This window comes from Lampris incognitus, chromosome 5, assembly GCF_029633865.1.
Source record: "Lampris incognitus isolate fLamInc1 chromosome 5, fLamInc1.hap2, whole genome shotgun sequence".
NCBI classification, from domain to species: Eukaryota; Metazoa; Chordata; class Actinopteri; order Lampriformes; family Lampridae; genus Lampris; species Lampris incognitus.
Window position 1 is genome coordinate 20,865,423 of NC_079215.1, and position 22,648 is coordinate 20,888,070.

The 22,648-nt window shown below is 43.7% G+C and overlaps 1 protein-coding gene across 2 annotated transcripts in view; it reads left to right on the top strand.

The window, feature by feature from the left end:
• Positions 1-2,744: 2,744 nt before the first annotated feature.
• Positions 2,745-22,648, top strand: part of LOC130113063 (complement C3-like) — a 30,048-nt gene continuing 10,144 nt past the window's right edge. The window contains exons 1-26 of one of the 2 annotated variants that reach the window (XM_056280574.1): positions 2,745-2,899; positions 4,672-4,870; positions 6,862-7,024; positions 8,272-8,366; positions 9,513-9,601; positions 9,939-10,021; positions 10,131-10,218; positions 10,492-10,594; positions 10,908-11,025; positions 11,618-11,733; positions 12,985-13,131; positions 14,117-14,216; positions 14,379-14,470; positions 14,581-14,772; positions 15,156-15,311; positions 16,117-16,249; positions 17,229-17,297; positions 17,587-17,784; positions 18,069-18,189; positions 18,355-18,443; positions 18,721-18,860; positions 19,738-19,950; positions 20,968-21,025; positions 21,140-21,229; positions 22,025-22,231; positions 22,433-22,508. In XM_056280574.1, the coding sequence (XP_056136549.1) occupies positions 2,820-2,899; positions 4,672-4,870; positions 6,862-7,024; positions 8,272-8,366; positions 9,513-9,601; positions 9,939-10,021; positions 10,131-10,218; positions 10,492-10,594; positions 10,908-11,025; positions 11,618-11,733; positions 12,985-13,131; positions 14,117-14,216; positions 14,379-14,470; positions 14,581-14,772; positions 15,156-15,311; positions 16,117-16,249; positions 17,229-17,297; positions 17,587-17,784; positions 18,069-18,189; positions 18,355-18,443; positions 18,721-18,860; positions 19,738-19,950; positions 20,968-21,025; positions 21,140-21,229; positions 22,025-22,231; positions 22,433-22,508 (3,215 nt within the window). In that variant the 5' untranslated portion in view covers positions 2,745-2,819. The remainder of the gene's footprint in view (positions 2,900-4,671; positions 4,871-6,861; positions 7,025-8,271; positions 8,367-9,512; positions 9,602-9,938; positions 10,022-10,130; positions 10,219-10,491; positions 10,595-10,907; positions 11,026-11,617; positions 11,734-12,984; positions 13,132-14,116; positions 14,217-14,378; positions 14,471-14,580; positions 14,773-15,155; positions 15,312-16,116; positions 16,250-17,228; positions 17,298-17,586; positions 17,785-18,068; positions 18,190-18,354; positions 18,444-18,720; positions 18,861-19,737; positions 19,951-20,967; positions 21,026-21,139; positions 21,230-22,024; positions 22,232-22,432; positions 22,509-22,648) is intronic. The other variant, XM_056280575.1, reaches the window with a different exon arrangement.

A 22,648-nucleotide genomic window follows, 5' to 3' on the forward strand; every position in this document is an offset into this window, starting at 1 on the left:
AAGAAGGATGGTTGAAATTTCTTTTATATTGTCTTTTTTTGTTGTTTACATGGTGATGCTGGTCATGTGGGTCGGGTCCTGGGCTGTTCTATTGGCGTCTGGACACTGCTGGGCATCCTGCTCATCATATGCTTCATACATTTTATAACTCCATTATGATTCTGTAATCCTCTTTCAGTGTTGTATTGTGTAAAGTGTGTAAACACAATATCCATTGCACGTTGTCTGTCTCGGGAGAGTGAGATCCCTCCTCTGCTGCTCTCCCTGAGCTGTCTCCCTATCTGTCCTCCCTGTTAAAGGGTTTTTTTCTAGGGAGTTGCTCCTTATCCGACGAGAGGACAGGATGTTGTGTTGCTGTAAAGCCCCTGGAGGCAAATTTGTAATTTGTGATATTGGGCTGTACAAATAAACGTGACTTGACTTGACTTTTAATTGTGTACTTGTATTTTGCTAATCCTGTTTTGGTTTTTTCTCCCCCCTGTGCTGTTCTTGTATTTTTCTTCTATATTTGTGATTGTTTTTGTGCAGTCTTTGGAAAATATTTTGTGCTCTTGGCTTGAAAAGTGCTATGCAAATAAACTTATTATTATTATCATCTGTGGGGAAAGTGTCTTTCAGTAGGTTTTGGGCTCATTGAACGTATGTCTAACATATTCATTAGCCCCCAAAAGCAGCTCCACCTCCCTGAAATCACAAAGAGCTCGTTGACTTGAGCTTAATAATTAAATAGGAGTCAAAAGACAGCGTTGTTGGCTTGACATTATCTTTTTTGGTGTGTGGCCTAAATCCAGGAGTGCTCATCAAACAAACTTTGCCCATGGCTGAAATGCTCAAGTCCTGATGATGTTAAAACAGAGAGACTTGGTGGGCCTCGGCGTCTACATGCCGGGCATTTACTCTTCACCCATCTCCAAGAAGATGAGAGATAACACCGAGCTGGTGAACGAGAGACAAAGCAGGGGTTATAATCACGCTTAAACGGGGGGGGGGGGCAAGCTTGGGTAAAATTCTGCGTTTGCAACTTTCAGATTGCGTCATGATCCGGACGCGTTCCCGGCTGGTTCTCTGCATCCATGTGGAGTATAAATGGAAACAGTAACAGATTTCCAACAGTATGTCGCCTCAGCCCCTTGCCGTTTAGGACCCGGATATTGCATTAATGATGTTCACTATATTGAAATGACACCGCTCAACCAAAAGGGTAGATTTGCAATAAGGCTTTTGGAAGGGATTAGATGGGTGGGGTGGGGGTGGGGGGTAGGGGGGTGGAGGTGGGGGTTACGGGAATCTTGCGCTGCAGTCACGTTGTGAAATGAAGTGATTTTCTTGTGCAAAGCACATTTATAATCTCTCCAAAATTTAAGAGAGAAACGCTCCTTTCTCTGGTCTATTTTAATGCCGTTTTTTTTAAATCAGCATTTATTTAAAATTCCGTGAACAGAAGAAAACTACAACGTGTGCATTAAAAAAAAAAAAAACCCCATTCCTTATTTGGTTTTCGTTTCTTGCAAGGGCGCCCAAAGGGCTCCGTGTCCAACACGTGTCCCTGCAGGTCTGTCCAGGCGTCCAACCGTCCAGGCGTTTTGCACAAACCCCGTTTGGAAATGCTAGAATATCATGAAAATAAAAGTTAAAGAAAACCGAGACTTGAAGGGGTAGTTGTTTACGCTGACGGTGACAATGTTTGCGATAAAAGAGGATGCACATTAACAGGAGGTTGAATCAGGTCATCTGCATACAACGTTTATTAACAGATACGCTTCATCACTCGACTGTCTTCAGTCTTAGTTGAGTGACGGAAGGTATCTTGTCAGTAAACGTTGTTATTCCAGATGAACTGATTCGACCTCCTTTGAGTTTCCTTACCTGGACTATTTGGCATGCATCAAAACAGAAGATGCAAATTAGATGTTCAGTTACCAAAACCCATTAACCACCTATAGATGCATCCGGGGCCAAGCCAAAGACACGTTAACAGCAATGGTTGCTCAAGTTTTAACGAGCGAACGAATCAATAAAACACACGTTGATCGTTTTTCTTTCTTTTTCTTTTTTCTTTTTTTTATCGTTTCTCTTTATGAATAATCCCTTCACCGTTTGGATGCCGTGTTTATCAGTCTGGATGCGCGCGCCTTCCTCAGCGGCGTCGCACGTTCGCTGTTCCCAGCCAGTGCGGGAGCCATGAGAAACACGTGCTGAGCAACCCCCCCCCCCCTAAAAAAATAAGCAATCCAGTTATTGGAGGATGAAGAAGAAACGACTTCTACAGTGAGTCCATCAAATCAAATATCTAGTAAAGTTTAAAAAAGAAGAAGAAAGCATGTGGCAACATGTACATTGTTACGTCACGCCAATAAAGCCATTTGAATCTGAATTTGACGGCAATTGTTTCTCAGGTTCGTCGTGACAGAAGCATTTCATTTTTCTTGTTATTTGAAAGCCAAAGTTACCTGTATATATATATATATATATATATATATATATATATATATATATATATATATATATATATATATATATATATAAGAAAACCCCGGCAAAAAATTGATTTCCTGTGCTTTACTTTTTTCTAAAAGTTGGATGTTTTACCAGAACTATTTCACAACCGTTGTCGGGAAATCTCGTTCCTTCCAGGGCGCATGCGTGTTTACATACGCGTGTGTAAACACGCGTGCATGAGCCATCACCGAAAGAGGCTCAAGGTGCAAAAGGGGATGGAGTCAAAACCCGTGACAGAGGGGAGGAAAGCGGATAAAAGGGGGGGGGAGAGTCCGAGCCGGAGACTACACTGGCAGCAGATCCTGGACCCGAGGGACAAGATGTGGAGGTCCCTGTTGTGGCTGAGCCTGGCCTCTCTGGCCCTCTCCTCACTCACTCTGGTGGCTGATGGAGCCAAAATGTGAGTAAACCTAGCTTCTGTGTCTCAAAGTAAAATTTGGTCCAGTTTTGTTAATTGGCATTTCTCTCTTTTTCTGTTTCTCTGTCTGTCTCTCTCTTGCACGCTCCCTCTCGTTACACACACACACACACACACACACACACACACACACACACACACACACACACATATATATATATATATATGCATATATGAGATGTCACGTATTATATTATAAGCATTCACACTATTGCTTTGCAGTTCTTTATTAATTTATTTTTCTTCCACCCATTTTTTGACACTTTGTAGCTCCTTCATACTTTAAGCTACTGAAACCATTCAACTATCAAAATGTTCAACTCATTAAGGATATCATTGCCCCCCTTTTAGATTTTTCAAAGCTTTTTAACTTTTTGAAATATTCAACTTGTTTCAGCCATTTTTTGAATGGGAGTCAATGGGGGACTTTTGCAACCTTTCCACCTCTTTTACTCCTTCATACTTTTAGCCACTGAAACCATTCAGGTATCAAAATGTTCATCTCTTTAAGCCCATTAAGGCTCACATTTCGTTTTTTTTTTAAATCTTTTATACTTTTAGACATATTAAAAGCTTTTTCTACTTTTTCAAAACAATGGAAGTATATGGGGAAAGGTTGAAACCCTCATCACCTTTGAACTGTATCTCCTCCGTCATTTTTTGAGCTAGAAACCCCATTTAAAGCTTAAACAGTTCAGGACATTCAGCTCTTTCAGAATCCTATTCAGATTAAAAAATATTTTGTAGTTTATGAACAATTCAGCTCTAAATCTAGCAATTCTGCCATACACTTTGCCTGTTAGAATGTTCAGTCCTATTGTGACATCACATATCAATCTGAAACTCAACTGCCAGCCTAATTAGTGTGAATGCATTCACACTATTGCTTTGCAGTTCTTTATTAGTGGCACCACTTCCACTTTTTCATACTTTAAACTACAAAAACCATTCAACAATCAAACTATTCATGTATTTAGCACATTATGGCAAATTTTTCAGTTTTTTATACCTTAAAAACTTTTAAAATATTCAACCATTTCACATTTCAGTTTCCAGGTATTTCAGGTAGGCTAGTGACTTTCTGACTTTTCCTATTTATCAATTTTCAGCAATGCTTTCGCGATTTCTTTCAGCAGCTCAGCATCCACGCGCTTTTTCTGTGGAAAAGCATTTTTCTAGTGGCTTTAAAACACTGATGGGCACAATAATGTGACAAGGGTTCGCTTGTTCATTTGCACTTGCTTGCACAATTTCCCTTTTCAAATGAGGAGCATTTAGTTGGACCACACATTGTTTGGAGAGGCTATACACAGAGCAAACAGATACACAAGGAGTGATGAAATGTTTTCTTTAACCAGAGTTGGATTTTGGTTAGACTAATCAAAAGATCGGTCAACATGTATAAAGTCCATGCAGGAGCTCATTGGTTGATTCAGACCACCCCTCGTGAAATTTTTTGCTCCACTGTGCACACAGTTTGATTTCAACATATCTGCACAGCAAGCTAGCCGGAACACTGCACCTGCAAAGCCCCAAGGACCAAATCAAAAAGAGGAATATTTTCGCATACACACCTCCATTCTGTGTGTGTCCAAATGTCATAAGGATACATATCAAATCAAAACGAACATAATTACTTTGTCAGATTGCCATTGTTGATTAAGTTATAACAAGTTGGAGCATTGTTTTTTCTTTCATCCTGTACAAAAGATCCCATTTTCTCTCTCTCGCTCCTTTCTATGTCTTCTCTCCAGGCAGGTGTTGTCTGCTCCTAATTTGTTGCGGGTAGGAACAGAAGAGAACATTTTTGTCGAATGTCAAGACTGTACAGGTTCGAATGAGTTTTCGGTTAAAGTCAACGTGATGAACCATCCAACCAAAACAAAAGAGCTGGCCACCGCACAAGTTCCCCTCAACGCTGCAAACAAGTTCCAGGGCCTTGGCACACTTGTGGTAATTTCCCCATACTTATTCTCATATATATATGACATCTTCATCTCAAAATTTCACACACATCCCTGATGCAAATTTCATGAATTTGTGTCAAATTTAGAGACAAGTACATTTTTTTGCACATGTCTGTACTATCGTCATCTGTAATTCTGATATTATAAGGATTTTGAAATGCATAATTGCAGGCCTTGACAGATTACTGCATACACCAATCAGCCAAAACATTAAAAATATTAACACGTAAGTGTAAGTGAATGACATTGCTTATCTCGTTACAATGGCAGCTGTCAAGGGTTGGGATAAGAGGTGGCAGCAAGGGAACAATCAGTTCTTGGAGTTGAGGTGTTGGAAGCAGGGGAAATGGTCAAGCGTAAGGATCTGAGCAACTTTGACAAGGGACAAATTATGATGGCTAGAAAACTGGGTCAGAGCATCTCCAAAACGGTAGGTCTTGTGGGGTGTTCCCGGTATGCAGTGGTCAGTACCTACCAATAGTGGTCCAAGGATGGACAACCGGTGAACTGGCAACAGGGTCATGGATGCCCAAGGCTCATTGATGTGCATGGGGAGTGAAGGCTAGCCTGTCTGGTGCAAAAGAAGAGCTACTGTAGCTCAAAGTGCTGACAAAGATAATGCTGGCTATGATAGACAGGTGTCAGAACACACAGTGCATCACAGCTTGCTGTGTATGGGGCTGTGTAGCCGTAGGCCGGTCAGAGGGCCCATGACGACCTCTGTCCACCACCGAAAGCACCTACAATGGGCATGTGTGCATCAGCCATGGTCTGATATATCACGTTTTCCTTTACATCACGTGGACGGCCGGGTGTGTATGCGTCGTTTACCTGGGGAAGAGACGGCACCAGGATGCACTATGGGGAGAAGGCAAGCTGGCGGAGGCAGTGTGATACGACGGGCAATGTTCTGCTAGGAAACCTTGGGTCCTGGCATTCATGTGGACGTTACATTGACATGTATCACCTGTCTAAGCGTTGTTGCAGAATGTAGACCAAGTACATCCCTTCATGGCAACGGTATTCCCTGATGGCAGGGACCTCGGGTGGTTTTTATGTTTTGGCTGATCGGTATTGTTAAAAATCTCACGATCTTTTCCTTTCTTCTGTCCGTCTTTCCTCTAATTCTTGTCCAAGTCCTGCTCTTGTGACAACCCAACTTCACCTGATACCATCCCTGCCCCCCCCCGCTGGCCCCCCCCAGCCACAAGTCGCATATGCAGAATATGCTTCTAATTATGCATATCCTTCTATCTGATATTTTACATTAGGTCCTGCTCATTTAAATCAATAATGTATATTTTTCTTAACTCTCACATTGACAGTTTTCAACTAGCCTGTACAGTATACTACAACAGCAGCATAGAATTCCCGAAATTCAGTCATGGCTTTTGCTTTTGGTGTGCCACCCCAGGATTTTCAGTGGCCCCATTTGGCCACCCCTATGAAACATTTCTGGGGGCGCCACTGTAGACTAAATGCAAATGCTCATGCTATAACCGCTTTTCTCTGATAGCAGACAGAATTGTCAACTCGTTACGCACCCATCTCCGTCTTCAGTCTGACATCGCCTCCACTCTAACCGATTTCCGTGGGGAGGGGGATTCAACTTTTCCCGACCAATCACCAGAGACCCAACATATCCACCTGAACTTAAATCGACACTGGTGTGCAGCCACGCCAACATTCTGGTTTTGCTGGGGTTTTAAGAGCGTAGCGGAACGAGGTAAAAACAAACCACGATGTCGGGTGATATTGAGAAGACATTCCGGCTAAACACTCTACAACAACATTAGTCCCGCCCATGGCGCTGATTGGATAATTGTTAGTCCCGCCCCCACCTTCGCGCGGCGCTCATTGGATAATTACCTTTTCAACTGAGAAACCGCTGTTTCATGTCACGATGCCAGACCAGAATCGGTGAACTTGGATTCAAAGACGTGAACCCAAACAACCTTCTTTTTTTTCTGCTTTCAGATTCCAACTGGTGACTTTAAAAAGGACCCCACGCTGAAGCAGTATGTGTACTTGCTAGCTCATTTCCCTGACCGAGTGCTGGAGAAGGTGGTTATGGTCACATTCCAGTCTGGTTACATCTTCATTCAGACTGACAAAACCATCTATACTCCCAACACTGTAGGTGAGTATAGCACTCCATCTCAGGTCTCAAATCTTCTAAAAAAAAAAAAAAAAAAGGGAAAAAAAATCTGTTGAGTTTTTCCTTATTTGAGCTGAGGCTCTGGGGGGTTGCTATACTTTGCAATTTATTCTATTTCCCTCTTGTAAGAATGAGAATGTTATGTGATGGTAAAGCCCTCTGGGTCTAGGGCATAACTGTGATTTGGGGCTCCACCAATACTTTAACTTGACTGTACTTGAGCATTGAAAATAGGGGGGCTGCAAGTACTGCATGTATCGACAACTGGTTTAAAGTGTTCCAAGGGGAAAGGTTTTCTGTTTATCAAATTAAAATTAAATCAATTCGCATTTCACATATGCTGAGATGAATGGATTTGGCAAGTAGCTGTCCAATCCCTCATTTCACCAAATCTAACAAGATAAAACACACACACACACACACACACACACACACACACACACACACACACACACACACACACACACACACACACACACACAAGGAAAAATAAGCAATCTAGTGAGACTCATTGTCTTACTGTTACGGTTATCACTTTACTCTCTCTCTCTCTCTCTCTCTCTCTCTCTCTCTCTCTCTCTCCCTCACTCAATTCAGTTCAAAGAGGCTATTAGCATGGCTGTAGTTATGTACAGTATTGCAAAAAAGACATTGTATAAAATCATTCAAAATCACATTGAGACCAACAGTATTATGTACATAAAAGTGATACAACAACGTAAACTGATACAGTATGAAATATACAAAAAAATGTTGCCAAAGCATAAAATGGGGGATACACGCTAGAGTGATATTTTTCACATACTTTGCCACTCTCTCTCTCTCTCTCTCTCTCTCTCTCTCTCTCTCTCTCTCTCTCTCTCTCTCTCTCTCTCTCTCTCTCTCTCTCTCTCTCTCCCTCACTCAATTCAGTTCAAAGAGGCTATTAGCATGGCTGTAGTTATGTACAGTATTGCAAAAAAGACATTGTATAAAATCATTCAAAATCACATTGAGACCAACAGTATTATGTACATAAAAGTGATACAACAACGTAAACTGATACAGTATGAAATATACAAAAAAATGTTGCCAAAGCATAAAATGGGGGATACACGCTAGAGTGATATTTTTCACATACTTTACCACTCTCTCTCTCTCTCTCTCTCTCTCTCTCTCTCTCTCTCTCTCTCTCTCTCTCTCTCTCTCTCTCTGTGTTTCTCTGTTTCTCTTTGTTTCGCTGTCTCCAGTCAATTACAGAATGTTTGCTGTGACACCTGGCATGAAGCCTGTTGAGAGGGATGAAGTAGCCCAAAACGATGCCTCGATCACTATCGAAATGGAGGTATGTTAGGCACAACATAGCAGAATAAGTCCATATCTGGTCAAGATGTGTGTCTGGCCTCATCACGTAGCAATGACCCAATGAGGGAAGAGAATCATCGCTGTGCAGTACTAGTAGAGAGCAGAAATAATTGTTGGGGGTTCCACTGTGAGTAGAAGTATAAGCTAACAAATTTCCTTAACTTGTGTTATACCACTATCCTTTCAGGGATGAACTTGCAAACGCCACAGACAATATAAAGGCTTAAGAGAGTGTACTTGCACTGCTTTATCGTCCTCTTTTTCATCCTTGCCACCATTAGTGTCATCAACTCTACTCTGGCCGGTTAAACCAGAACTCTGGACCTCCTATTAAGCACAACTTTGATGTTTTCCTCTTTTAGGCTCGCCTCTTCACATTCCCATTACCTTGTTCATTTGCATTGGGTCCCTTGGGGGGGTGGGGGGATACTGTCTTCCGCAGGCTGGCAAGTTTCTGACAAGCTCAAGTCTATCTATCTTCAGTCTGCAGCCGGTTCAAACACGCCCCCACAGTGTAACATCCACCCACAATCAATACAAGAAACGCCCACACCAGCTCAACAAACGCCCACTTATCAGTGCAAGAAACGCTCCCTCCCCCCGCTGAAAGGAAGCGACGGCAGTGGGCGTGTCTTATTATGGATCCCACTGCTTTTCTGGGCAATACTAGGGAGACCCGCCCCTACTCTATCTCTGATTGGCTAACCCTATCCCTATCCCTAACCCCGCCCTAACCCTAACCTTAACCAACCTAACCAGCGGAGGCGACGAGTACTAGCCAATCAGAGGCAGAGCTCGCGGAAAACGGGTACGAGCACTGGCCAATCAGAGACAGAGTGCCCAGAAAAGAAGTGGGTTTCATAATAAGGCGCCCCCTGCGGCTGGACCCTTCTCGACGAACTGCTGGTTTAAACACGGCGGCGTCTCGTTTCAAAGGAGAAAATGAAAAGTAAAGCCGCAAACTTTGTACATGCAACTAAACAGTTGCGCAGGTGACAGACTCAACTAATCTTGATTTAAATTAGTGCAATACTCGACTTCTCGTATGAAAATGACATCTTACGGCAGCGTAAGTCGCAAGTCAATCACTGTACTGAAAAGCGGTCTGATGTGTTCTCTTCATTAGACTCCTGAGGGCGTTGTTTTGCCCCTTGACACGGTCTCTCTAAAATCGGGCATGTACTCTGGAGATTATAAACTCGGAGAAGTTGTAAGGTGGGTTTCTTTGGGTAATTATTGTCTTTCATTATGATTATCATCAATTCTTTTTCTCCATCAAGTCATCCCGGCCCTATAAACAGAAGGGCCATAAAGATTGCTCTGACTTTGTTGTGATTTAGCAAACAATATAAATCTGTCAATCTACTCCTTCATTGAAATCAATAATTTTGCTTCGGTGTGTGTGCGTGTGTGTGTGTGTGTGTGTGTGTGTGTGTGTGTGTGTGTGTGTGTGTGTGTGTGTGTGTGTGTGTGTGTGTGTGTGTGTGTGTGTGTGTGTGTGTCTGTGTGTGTGTGTGTGTGTGTGTGTGTGTGTGTGTGTGTGTGTGTATAGCCCTGGGCTATGGAAGGTGGTTTCCAGGTTTCACTCCAACCCACAGCAGCCCTTCATTTCTGAATTTGAAGTCAAAGAATATGGTAAGCCAGCTAAGATCACACTTGGACTTAAACATCATTGCAAGTCAGAATAACGCAACACAATTTGTCTGCTTCTACCACACCACTGAGTTGAATTAATCGTCTCCAGTGTTGCCGAGTTTTGAGGTCAAACTGACCCCCCAGACCGCCTTCTTCTATTTGGACAGTGAACTGCTCATCGTTGACATCAAAGCTACGTATGTGCATGTCTATTTTAAAGAAATATGAAAGGGTTTATGTACAATTGAGGGTGAAGGTGTGTGTGCGAATGTGGGGGTGGATGGGTGGGTGGTGGTGGGAGGTAATCGAAGTGAAACTGTTTGTGTGATCGTTCAGCTAAGTTTTAGCTGTCGGAGTTCATTCGTCTATTTATTTATGCATTTATCCATGTATCTGTTATTGTACTTACCAATTTTTTGGTTTTCGGTTCAAATGTTTTGTTGGATATAAGCTATTGTCTGTGCTTTCAGGTATCTGTTTGGTCAAAACGTGCATGGAGTCGCCTATGTGGTATTTGGAGTCGTGTATCAGGATCAAAGGAGGAGCTTCACCAACTCTCTCCAGAGAGTTAATGTGAGCACACTGAACACGAATTTTCACTCTTTCTCATGCAGAAACAAGGAGCCACTGGTACCCTTACATTACAGATTGTTCCACGCCAGTATGCAGTGATCAGTGGGAACGTTTCAAATATCTTTATTGTGTCCTTGTTTTCCTGTTGTCAGCAGTCATTGCAATTCACCCATCACATTGCATTTGTCTAAAGACACATCTTTTTGCTTAGAATTTAGCCAAGTTGTCCTTATAATTGTGGATTTATTGTCACTTAAACTTCCAGTTAAATGAAACGGATGAAAATGACTGAAAAACTGGATCATGTCTACAGATCAGAGGAGGTGTCGGTGCAGCCACACTGAGGAGACAGCACATCACGCAGTCGTTTAATATCAATGAACTGGTGAAGAGCTCCATATTTGTGACCGTCAACGTGATGACTGACAGTGGTAAGGAGAGGCTTATAAGCATCATCCTCAGCAGCCGTTAAATGCTGAGATCTGCAAGGTTCTCTTTTAGGGCTCTATGCTATGTTATATTAAGTCAAAAATATTGGGGACAATATCACATACATTACAATGCTAATGAAACCCAGCTCTCCCTGCCTTGAGAAATTCTTGCAAATACTCCTTGCTTTGGGTTCAGCATGTGGATTCAGCCGTCTTATATATAGCATGTTGGCATTGCTGAAGTGTACTGTCATAGGTTTGAATCAAATCCAGGACTTTGTCGCATGCTTTCCTACTCTTTTCCTACTCCTTTTTCTTCTCTTTATGCTACCCACCTAATAAGGCCAAAAAAAAACGACTATAAAAAGTTTCCTAATTCTTTGCAGCTTAACTGAGAAAAAAAAAAAAAAAAACCTTTTGGCTTAAAAAAAAAAAAAGCACCATTAGTCTGTTTCAAGATGATTTTGCACCTTATCGGGTCATATAAAGCTGGGTATAGGGGCTGTAGATTTGTGTGGATAGGGGCTGTGGAAATGTGTATGTACTTATTGTGTGTTTGTGTGTGTCTGTTTAATTTTTTACCCTTTCTCAGGTAGCGAAATGGTGGAGGCAGATCTGAAAGGTATTCAGATTGTCACGTCTCCTTACAGCATTACCTTCACGAAGACGCCAAATTATTTCAAACCGGGAATGTTTTTTGATTTGACGGTAAAGTAACTTACATTTTCGCACATTGCTAACAAATGAGCTGACACTCACAACCACAGAAACTTTGGAAGGACTTGCAACACAAAGAATGATGTTACACCAAAATCTGCAATGTCAAAAAACTGTGACCATGGTTACGGGATGCAAAAAAACTGGAGATCAGCCCACTTTGGCGACGGAGCTGTGGTTAAGGTCAGGGTGATTAAGGATCTGGGAGAGCGGAGGTTCCTCACAGTGCACCATCTAGTGACATGGAGTGAGGTGATGTGTTCTGTGGGTTTAAAAAAAATCATGGTCACAGTTTTCAAAGGTCACACGTGATGTGATAAGACTCGCTCTTAAAATGTTTTCATGACCTACATTATGGTGGCATGGCTGCGCAGTGATTAGCACGGTCGCCTCACAGCAAGAGTGTCCTGGGTTTGAACCCTGGGGTAGTCCAACTTTGGTTGTCATCCCAGGTCGTCCTCTGTGTGGAGATTGCATGTTTTCCCCGTGTCTGGGTGGGTTTCCTGCGGGGAATCCGGTTTCCTTCCACAGTCCAAAGACATGTAGGTCAGGTGAATCGGCCATACTAATTGTCCCTAGGTGTGAATGTGTGCGTGTGTTGGCTCTGTGGTGGACTGGCGGCCTGTCCAGGGTGTCTCCCCGCCTGCCATCCACTGACTGCTGGGGTAGGCGCCAGCAGCCCACGACCCTAATTAAAATAAGCAGCTTGGATAATGGATTGATGGATGGACCCCCATTATGAACAACCAGTGGTGAAGAGTGGCAAGTTCCAAGCCTCGGCACCAAGACTGTAGATGAAACAAACGCACACAAACACTTGTTGTTTTGTTTTTCTGTTGGAGTCTGGCTGTGAGGAAGGGGTAAATTGATTCATCTAACAATTATTCATTAAATCGAAATGCACAATGAGTCATACTTTTATTATCACATTCAATCATATCATCAATGTAGGTTGTTGCCTATTTCATCTCATTTTAGGATAAACTCGTTAAAGAGGTGAGACATAAGATCAGGTAGGGAGCTAGAAATTCATCTGTGCGTGTGAAAAAAATTACAAACAAACTAAACGGGTCACCAATTTAAGGTCAGGCGTCAAACAACTGCTGCATAACCGCTGCAGTGTAAACTAGAAACCCACCAGATACTCCGCCCATTGTCATCCTCTAGTAAAGCATTTGGAGACCTTACCTTTCTTTTTACTAAAATATTCTGATGCTTGTTGGTTTTTATCCTCTATCTTAGGTTCAAGTTGAAAACCCTGATGGCTCCCCGGCAAAAGGTATTCCAGTGGTGGTGGGTCCTGGCGATGTGAGTGGACGAACCGGAGATAACGGCGTCGCTAAACTCACCATCAACCCGCAGGCAGGGATCCAGAAACTGGTGGTCACTGTAAGTCTCATGAATTGCCGATGAAGTTTTACAGGACTTATTTAGATTTATTTTTTTTTTGGTAGGATTTTTCCGCATTTTTCTCCCCAATTGTACTTGGCCAATTACCCCACTCTGCCGATCCGGGAAGGGCTACCACTTGCCTCCTCCGATACATGTGGCGTCGCCAGCCGCTTCTTTTCACCTGACGGTGAGCAGTTTCGCCAGGGGGACGTAGCACATGGCAGGATCACGCTATTCCCCTCAGTTCCCCCTCCCCCATGAACAGGCGCCCTGACTGACCAGAGGAGGCGCTAGTGCAGCGACCAGGACACATACCCACATCCGGCTTCCCACCTGCAGACACGGCCAATTGTGTCTGTAGGGACGCCCGACCAAGCCGGAGGTAACACGGGGATTCGAACCGGCGATCCCCATGTTGATGGGCAATGGAATAGATTGGCACGCCACCCGGACGTCCCTTTCTTATATATTTTTTTTTGTCATGGTCTGGTTTTGCAGCATAAGCCTGTGTAATAAAAAAATACTGGTGAATTTAAGGACTAGCCAGCGGCTCTTTTTTAAGTTCACCAGTATGTAACACTAATGGCCCATTAGTGTTTCTGCCGTCACCCAGGCACAACTAACTGAAATCTATGAGAGAAATGTGGTATGAAGGGCAATTTCAATTGGTTCTCTTTGTTTGTTCCTACTGAGTGTTTAAACTCAACAAAAGAGAAGGACTCATCATTCCTCACAATAATTATGAGAAATGTAGTGTCTCGTGCCTGCACTGGGTCTTTGGGTTTTGCTGTGATTACCTTAACTGTGCACTATCAACTACTCACCTAGTTCAGTTTTAAAGTGACTTTATTTTATGCTTTTATTGTTGAGTTTCTGATTGGGTTTAACTGAATTGAGTTGAACTGAACTGAATGGGATTTAGGCTCATTGTTTTTGTGACTGTATGCTTTTACTGTGAATGTGCTTGTGTGTTTCACCCCAGGCAGTGACCAGGGACCGAGAAATTCTAGAAAACAGACAGGCAAGAGCCGAGATGACGGTCCTTCCATATCAGTCCGGCAGCAATAACTATCTCCACATAAGTAAAGATCATCTTGAAGTGAAATCGTTTTTTGCAGGACATGACAATGGGTGTCCTTGTGGGAATTAGTGGCAGTAATTACTACTATTACTTTATATCAACTACATGTACAGAGTATCTTCGGCTAGCAATAACTCTGACGTTGCTGTGACTGATATTGCAGGTGTGGTCCAATCTGACCTTAAACTGGGGGACAACATGAAAATCAACATTAACCTCAACAAGCAAAATCAGAACCGTGACCTCACATATCTGGTGAGACGTGTGTGTGTGTGTATTGTGCATGTATGTGTGCATTGTTCTGCATGTGCAGCATGTGTGATAATGAACAGCACATTGACATGTAAAGCCGTTTGTCTCTTCAGATCCTGAGCAGAGGTCAGCTGATGAAATTTGGCCGTTACGAGACACAAGGGCGGGGGGTGATAGCCCTCTCAGAGATCATTACCAAGGATTTCTTGCCGTCTATCCGCATCGTAGCCTACTACCATGTTCAAAGCAATGAGGTGGTGTCCGACTCCGTTTGGGTGGATATCGCGGACTCCTGCATGGGCTCGGTGAGACACACCACACTAACGCTAGTAAATGGGCTGCATTTATATAGCGCTTTTCTAGTCTACCGACCACTCAAAGCGCTGTGCCTCAAATTCACACACACATTCATACACTGATGGCAGAGGCTGCCATGCAAGGTGCCAACCTGCTCATTGGGAGCAGTTAAGGTTTCAGTGTCTTGCTCAAAGGCACTTCGACATGCTGTCTGCAGGAGCCTGGGATCGAACCAGCAACCTTCCGATTACTAGACGACCCGCTCTACCCCTTAAGCCATGCTGCTAGTGAAGGCTCACATTCTGTATTTCTCTTTGTATGGAAACAAATGGGCATAATATAAACGTAAGCATCTCTTTGTCTTTCCTTTGCACCTCCCTTGTCTCCCTAGTTGACGCTTGAATCCACTAGACAAGCTCCATCCTACGAGCCTCGTAGGATGTTTGGTATAAAGATTACAGGAGACCCAGGAGCCCTGGTGGGGATGGTGGCTGTTGACAAAGGCGTCTACGTCCTCAACAATAAGCATCGTCTCACCCAGAAAAAGGCATTTCTTTTTTCTTTTTCTTTTTTAAATAATTCTTCCTTGATTTATTCAGAAGGTGGTTCGTTCCAAAAATCTCATGTTCTGTACAAGGGTATGATCTGTTTTGGATTGAAAGTATTTTTAACCGCATGTTTGTCGATTAGTATTTTCTATGTACAGATCATAGCATCTTCTAAAATATCCGTGTTGTTTAGATAAGCATTTGCTGGCTGTTGGTAGTTTTAAATCATATTCAAGAATTTTTTTTTTCATGCAGTAATTATCCCGTATATACGTATGTAAGAGTGTTGGGCGGCACGGTGGCACAGTGGTTAGTGCGGTCGCCTCACAGCAAGAAGGTCCTGGGTTCGAACCCCAGGGTAGTCCAACCTTGGGGGTTGTCCCGGGTCATCCTCTGTGTGGAGATTTCATGTTCTCCCAGTGTTTGTGTGGGTTTCCTCCGGGGGCTCCAGTTTCCTCCCACAGTCCAAAGACATGTAGGTCAGGTGAATCGTCCATACTAAATTGGCCCTAGGTGTGTGTGTGCGTGTGTGTGTGTGGGCCCTGGTGATGGCCAGGCGGCCTGTCCAGGGTGTCTCCCTGCCTGCTGCCCAATGACTGCTGGGATAGGCTCCAGCATCCTCGTGACCCTGAATAAAGATAAGCGGTTTGGAGAATGAATGAATGAATATGTAAGAGTTAACTTTTTTTACACAGTGATAAATCTGATTTTTGAAACAGTGCTATTCATGTGCCTTTTGTGCTTTTTTTTTTGCTCGCCAGTTTCAATATGTGTCTTTGTGTTTCTGGCCTCCGACACACTCAGGTTTGGGATGTGGTGGAGAAGTACGACACAGGCTGCACAGCAGGGGGAGGGAAAAACAGCATGGGTGTATTCTTCGATGCCGGGCTGCTATTTGAGACCAACTTGGCAAACATTGGAACTGTCTACAGACAAGGTGACAAGACGCCATTTCTGCCTCACTCATCTTTTCTCCCCCCCCCCAACCCATTTTCTGTTGCCCATTTATCAGTTCTCTTAAGATAGGTATTATTTCGTTTCCCACTGGATGATCACAGCGCTAACGTCAATTGCATGAGATAGTAAGCGCTAATATAATTGGCCTGTTTTGCTTTTATTTATTTATTTCTGTCTTCGTTTATCTTATAGCTCATCTGTACATGCTATCTCATCTTGGCAAAGGTCCCTTCTTGTGTTTTCCGTGTGTGTGTGTGTGTGTGTGTGTGTGTGTGTGTGTGTGTGTGTGTGTGTGTGTGTTGATTTAAGATCTGAGACATGTCAGGATAAGATATTTTCTTCCTTTAACTTTACTGTGGGGCGTCTGGGTAGCGTAGCGGTCTATTCCATTGCCTACCAACACAGGGATCGCTAGTTCGAATCCCCATGTTACCTCCAGCTTAGTCGGGCATCCCTACAGACACAATTGGCCGTGTCTGCGGGTGGGAAGCTGGATGTGGGTATGTGTCCTGGTCGCTGCAATAGCGCCTCCTCTGGTCAGTCAGGGCGCCTGTTCAGTGGGGTGGGGGAACTGGGGGGGAATAGCGTGATCCTCCCACGTGCCATGTTCCCCTGGCGAAACTCCTCACTGTCAGGTGAAAAGAAGCGGCTGGTGACTCCACATGTATTGGAGGAGACGCGATAGTCTGCAGCCCTCCCCGGATCAGCAGAGGGGGTGGCGCAGCAACCGGGACGGCTCGAAAGAGTGGGGCAATTGACCGTATACAACTGGGGAGAAAAAGTTGGGGGAAATTTAAAAAAAATAAAAAAATAAAAGAAACTTTATTGTGGAGTGAAGCGGTGATTTAGAGAGGAATGAGCACTAATGGGAATACGGATCATATGTGCACAGATAATCAGAGGTAACTTGGCTGGGTCATTATTAAGTCAGATGGACTAATTCTTTGTTTCCTTTCCAGAGCAAAAATGTCCAGTCAAAGCCAGGAAGAAACGAGCCACGACTATACTGCAAGTCAGAACCACCCTGGGTAAAAACAGCAACTCAAACCACGTTATCGACCCCAACTCTGCTATGGTCTTGAGTTTAGCACATTTCACTCCCACTTCAATGCGGCAATGTTTTTGTCGCGCTCTGTCGACAGTTTGTGTACACACAGACGTGATGCGTGTTCGGATTTAGCCCCATCTAAAAACAGGTTATCGTACTTATACGATCGGCCCCTTCGTTTAACCTCTTCCTTTCCACCACGTCCCTACCCCGTTTCCTCTCGCCCCCTTCCCTCTCCCTGCACACCCCCTCTTCCCCGTACCACACAGCGAGTCGATACAGTGATGAGGTTCAACGCAAGTGCTGCATAGATGGTATGACGATCATCCCTTTGTCGTACAGCTGTGATCGCCGTGCCGAGTACATCACAGACGGCTCAGCCTGTGTCGAGGCCTTCCTGTTCTGCTGCAAGGAGCTGGCCACCCAGCAAGCTGAGTTCAAGCACGATTCCCTTATCCTGGCTCGTAGTAAGTATCAGGGACAATGGCTACAGGTAAATGCCGGGTGGTTGGTTTCTATGTGACGGGAAGAGAAAGAAGATTGACATTGCTGTGCATTATAGCACTAGGAGTGGTTGGAAGACAGGGGTGGTAGAGGAGTCAGTGTAGTGGAAAGTGAGGAACAATAGAGTAAGGAAGTCCCTGATGAAGTCAAAGGTAAGATGGCAATCTGAAGAGCAAGGGCAGAAGAGAGATCTGGAGGATGGGAACGAGAGAAACTGGAATCTTATATTCTGCACTTTTAATTCTAGGTGAGGAAGATGACAAAAGTTACATGGACACCAACGAGATTGTGTCTCGTACCAAGTTCCCTGAGAGCTGGCTTTTCACAGAAATCCCACTGCCAGAGTGCCCTCCACACTCAAGAAACTGGTGAGTATTTTGGGGTTTTGTTATGTACAGCAAGACACAGACACAGACACAGACACAGACACACACACACACACACACACACACACACACACACACACACACACACTCCAAACTCACCCTGGAAGCTGTCTAAATCTGTGAGATGGCGTCTCTCCTGTGTTTCAGTGCAACCACATCTGTAGTGAAAAACATCCCTTTGCAAGACTCAATTACCACATGGAAAATGACTGGCATCAGTCTGTCAAGGACTCTTGGTGAGGATCTTCCTCTCTTATTGGACCTTATCATGCATCATCACTTCATCAAATATGATCACATTATAGTCGGAATTACATTGCATTTGATAGTGCCTGAGTCTAAAGAACTTTCTACATCTTCATGTACCTAAAAACCCTTTGACGTCATGCCCTCTTTTCTGTTTTAACTCTTATTTGTGCACCTCCCTTTACCCTTTTGCCTCTCTAACCTTCCCCCCTCTTTACTGTCATTCCACCTCATCCCTTTCTCCTTCCTTCTTCTCCCTACCTAAAGGCATCTGTATTGATGATTCACTGGAGGTAGTTGTCCGCAAGGACTTCTTCATTGATCTCAGGCTGCCCTACTCTGCTGTCCGTGGAGAGCAGCTGGAAGTCAAGGCAATCCTACACAACTACACCCCCGATCGTCTCACAGTAAGTTAGAAGTCTTTCACATATCCTTCAGTCTGAACACACTTTTGATAAAATGTGTCTACCGTAGCATAGTTTGTGCAGTTATTTCAGGGTATGTGTGTGGGTCGCATGCTAGTTCCATTAAACGTAAGAACCTGCACAATTTAATGCTGACCCAAATATATTACAGCTATATTTCCCATATAGTTTTGCCTCCTCTGACATATTCATAGAACAAAGATTGCAGAGGAACTGTCAATAACTGGAACTCTTATTTTAAAATTAGAGCATTATAGTTTGTTTTTTTTTTACTTGTATTTATTGGATTTTGCATTTTACACATCACAGAATCACTCATGAAATACGTCCAGTATATTCCCATCCCTCCCCTGCTCCCTAACATGCCCCCCCCCCAACATCCATCAAGTACAGATAAATATGTGAGAGATATACATTGACCTCATTCACATAAACACAGACAAGGGTGAAAATAAAAAAATAAAAATTAATTAAAAAAATACACTAATTTTTATCTTTTTAAACGTATTCTTAATTATACTGCTACAGTTCTGCTCCAACCAAGAAATGATTAGGTTATGCACTATCCCAGTCTGTTATTTGGGTTAGGTTATCATAGTAGGTAAATAAAATGGAGCATTATCGTTTAGCAAAACACATATAAATATATCTGTGGTAGGGTTTTTTATGTAGCTACAATCAGACTGATGGGTTATAAGGACACCGTGTTATTTTCCAGCAAACTGTAATAATCCTCAAATTTCTTTGGTTTATAAAACGGCCAGGGTGCCTCCGTATAGACGCCAAATATCAATAGCGCTCTCTTTCTCTCTGTTCTCACACTCTTTCTCTGTTTCACCGTCCCCGTCCCTTCTCCAAGGTGCGAGTGGATTTGATTGAAGCGGCGGGCGTGTGCAGTTCAGCCTATAAGCGTGGGAGGTATCGTCAGGAGGTGATTGTCGGGAGCTATACTACACGTTCGGTGTCCTACATCATCATTCCCATGGAGCATGGGAAACACCCAATCGAGGTCAAAGCTGCTGTAAAAGACTCATCACTCAACGATGGAATAAAAAAATTCCTGCTTGTGGTGGTAAGAGAGAAAATTCTGTCATATTGATAGCAAAGATTTTGTAGGATTAGGTATTACACAGGGTTAAAAAAATACAGTTTGCATGCTGAAAATTTCTTCTGTTAGTGTGAGCAATTTTCAACTTACAGTTGATATTTCAAATACATGAACTGCACGGCACAGTGGCGCAGTTAGTGCAGTCGCCTCACAGCAAGAAGGTCCTGGGATCGAACCCAGGGTAGTCCAACCGTGGGGGTCACCCCAGGTCGTCCTCTGTGTGGCGTTTGCGTGCTCACCCTTTGTCTGTGTTGGTTTCCTCTGGGTGCTCCGATTTCCTCCCACGGTCCAACGACATGTAGGTCAGGTGAATCGGCAATACTGAATTGTCCCTAGGTGTGTGTGTGTGTGTGTGTGTGTGTGTGTGTGTGTGTGTGTGTGTGTGTGTGTTTGTGTTTGTCGGCCCTGTGATGGGCTGGCGACCTGTCCAGGGTGTCTCCGCGCCTGCCGCCCAAGGACTGCTGAGATAGGCTCCAGCATCCCGTGACAAGCAATTTGGATAATGGATGGATGGATGGCTGGATGGAAGGAAGTACACTGACAAAGTGCATTCTCCACCAATAGGTGTAAATTGAGCTGTGCTTGAACCAGCCACTATAGTTCAACTGCACCCCCGCAGCTGCATAGATGGCTGGAAGTGTGAAAGTGTGACTGTTGTCGTTTAAGCAGACCGTTACAGCTTGATGGTCAACTAGGATGAGCTGGTAATCACTCACTTCAAGGTGGACATTTTAAGCCATACGTATTGTCATCGGTTTTTTTTTCTCCCCAATTCTTCATTAACATTAATTGTACTTGTCCACTCGTTAAACTAGAGCCAAAAAATTTTGTTTTTACATTTACATATTTCAAAATGTTTCAAATGTATCACGTGTATTTTTTGTATCACGTTTACTTAAACATTGTTGTGGTTATTCCTTATGTGTGTTCTGCCTGTGTGTGTGTGTGTGTGTGTGTGTGTATGTGTCTAATCGTTGCTAGCCTGCTGGAGTGCTGGTGAAAGCCCCAAAGAATGTAACACTCGAGCCTGCCAAACACAGTGAGTTTACTGTTGCGGCGCCCGCAGCATGGGAAAAGCAGAAATCTACTCACAAATATAGAAAAACGTTGTACCCGCCATTCCTCTAACTTGTTCAGTGGCTCTCCTTTTCAGATGGCGAACAAGTTGAGGTTATCAACAGCCAAATTCCTAAATCAAATATTGTCCCAGGGACACCTTCCATCACACAGGTATCTGTGACAGGTGAGACAAAAAAAAAAAGAAAAAAAAAATACTGGGGCATGTTAATGTTTATGGTGCCTACAGAGGTACATGCACATGAGGGGTAAATCGTTATTGTTATTATTATTATTATTATTGGTGGCACGGTGGCGCAGTGGTTAGTGTGGACGCCGTCACAGCAAGAAGGTCCTGGGTTCGAGCCCCAGGGTAGTCCGACCTTGGGGGTCGTCCCGGGTCCTCCTCTCTGTGGAGTTTGCACGTTCTCCCCGTGTCTGCGTGGGTTTCCCCCGGGTGCTCCGTTTTCCTCCCACGGTCCAAAGGCATGTAGTTCAGGTGCATCAGCCATACTAAATTGTCCCTAGGTGTGTTTGTCAGCCCTGTGATGGCCTGGCAGCCTGTCCAGGGTGTCTCCCCGCCTGCTGCCCAATGACTGCTGGGATAGGCTCCAGCAACCCCACGACCCGAAATAAACTGTTTGGATAATGAATGAATGAATTATTATTATTATTATTATTATTATTATTACTATTATTATTATTATTATTATTATTAGTTTTAGCATTACTAATATATTGTTATTCTAAACACCCTGTATCCTTTCTTCTTGCTGCGAGTTACCAATCCTTTGGTGGTGGGAAACCTTGCTTGACTCTATACCTTTCTGACTGTCCATTAACCTTGATCTCAATCTCTCTCTCTCTCTCTCTCTCTCTCTCTCTCTCTCTCTCTCTCTCTCTCTCTCTCTCTCTCTCTCTCTCTCTCTCTCTCTCTCTCTCTCTCTCTCTCTCTTTCTCCCTTTTGTATTCATGTGTGCAGGAGGACAACAGATGAGTATGCTGGTAGAAAATGCCATCAGTGGAAACTCTATGGGCAGCCTTATCTACCAGCCCTCAGGCTGTGGAGAACAGAACATGATCCACATGACCCTGCCTGTCATTGCCACCATATACCTGGACAGAACCAACCAGTGGGAAATTGTGGGTTTTGGCAAACGTAAAGAAGCCCTGCAGCACATCATGACTGGTAGGCACATGCAGGCATATCTAGGGCCAGGGTTAAAAGCAACAGATGAAACCGAGCCTTAGATAAAACTCTGTCACGTTGTAACCCCATTAAGATGCTTCGATCCATTTGTTGCACCCGATCAAATTTAGCGATTTTTAGACGTTCATCCAAGATGGCTGGAAATCAAAAAAACGATGTGCGTTTGTGTTTTTTTTCCAGGATATAGGAATGAGCTCGCTTACAGAAAGAAAGACGGGTCTTTTGCTGTGTGGGCAGCTAATAAAAGCAGCAGCTGGTAAGACATCCACAGAGGTGTGCATGCACACACACAAATGCATGCATCTTTGAACTTCTCAGGTTGCAAATGAATCCAGCCATTATGGCATGTATCCTTTATTGACCCAAGCTAAAGCTAATACACAGCAATTACACCTT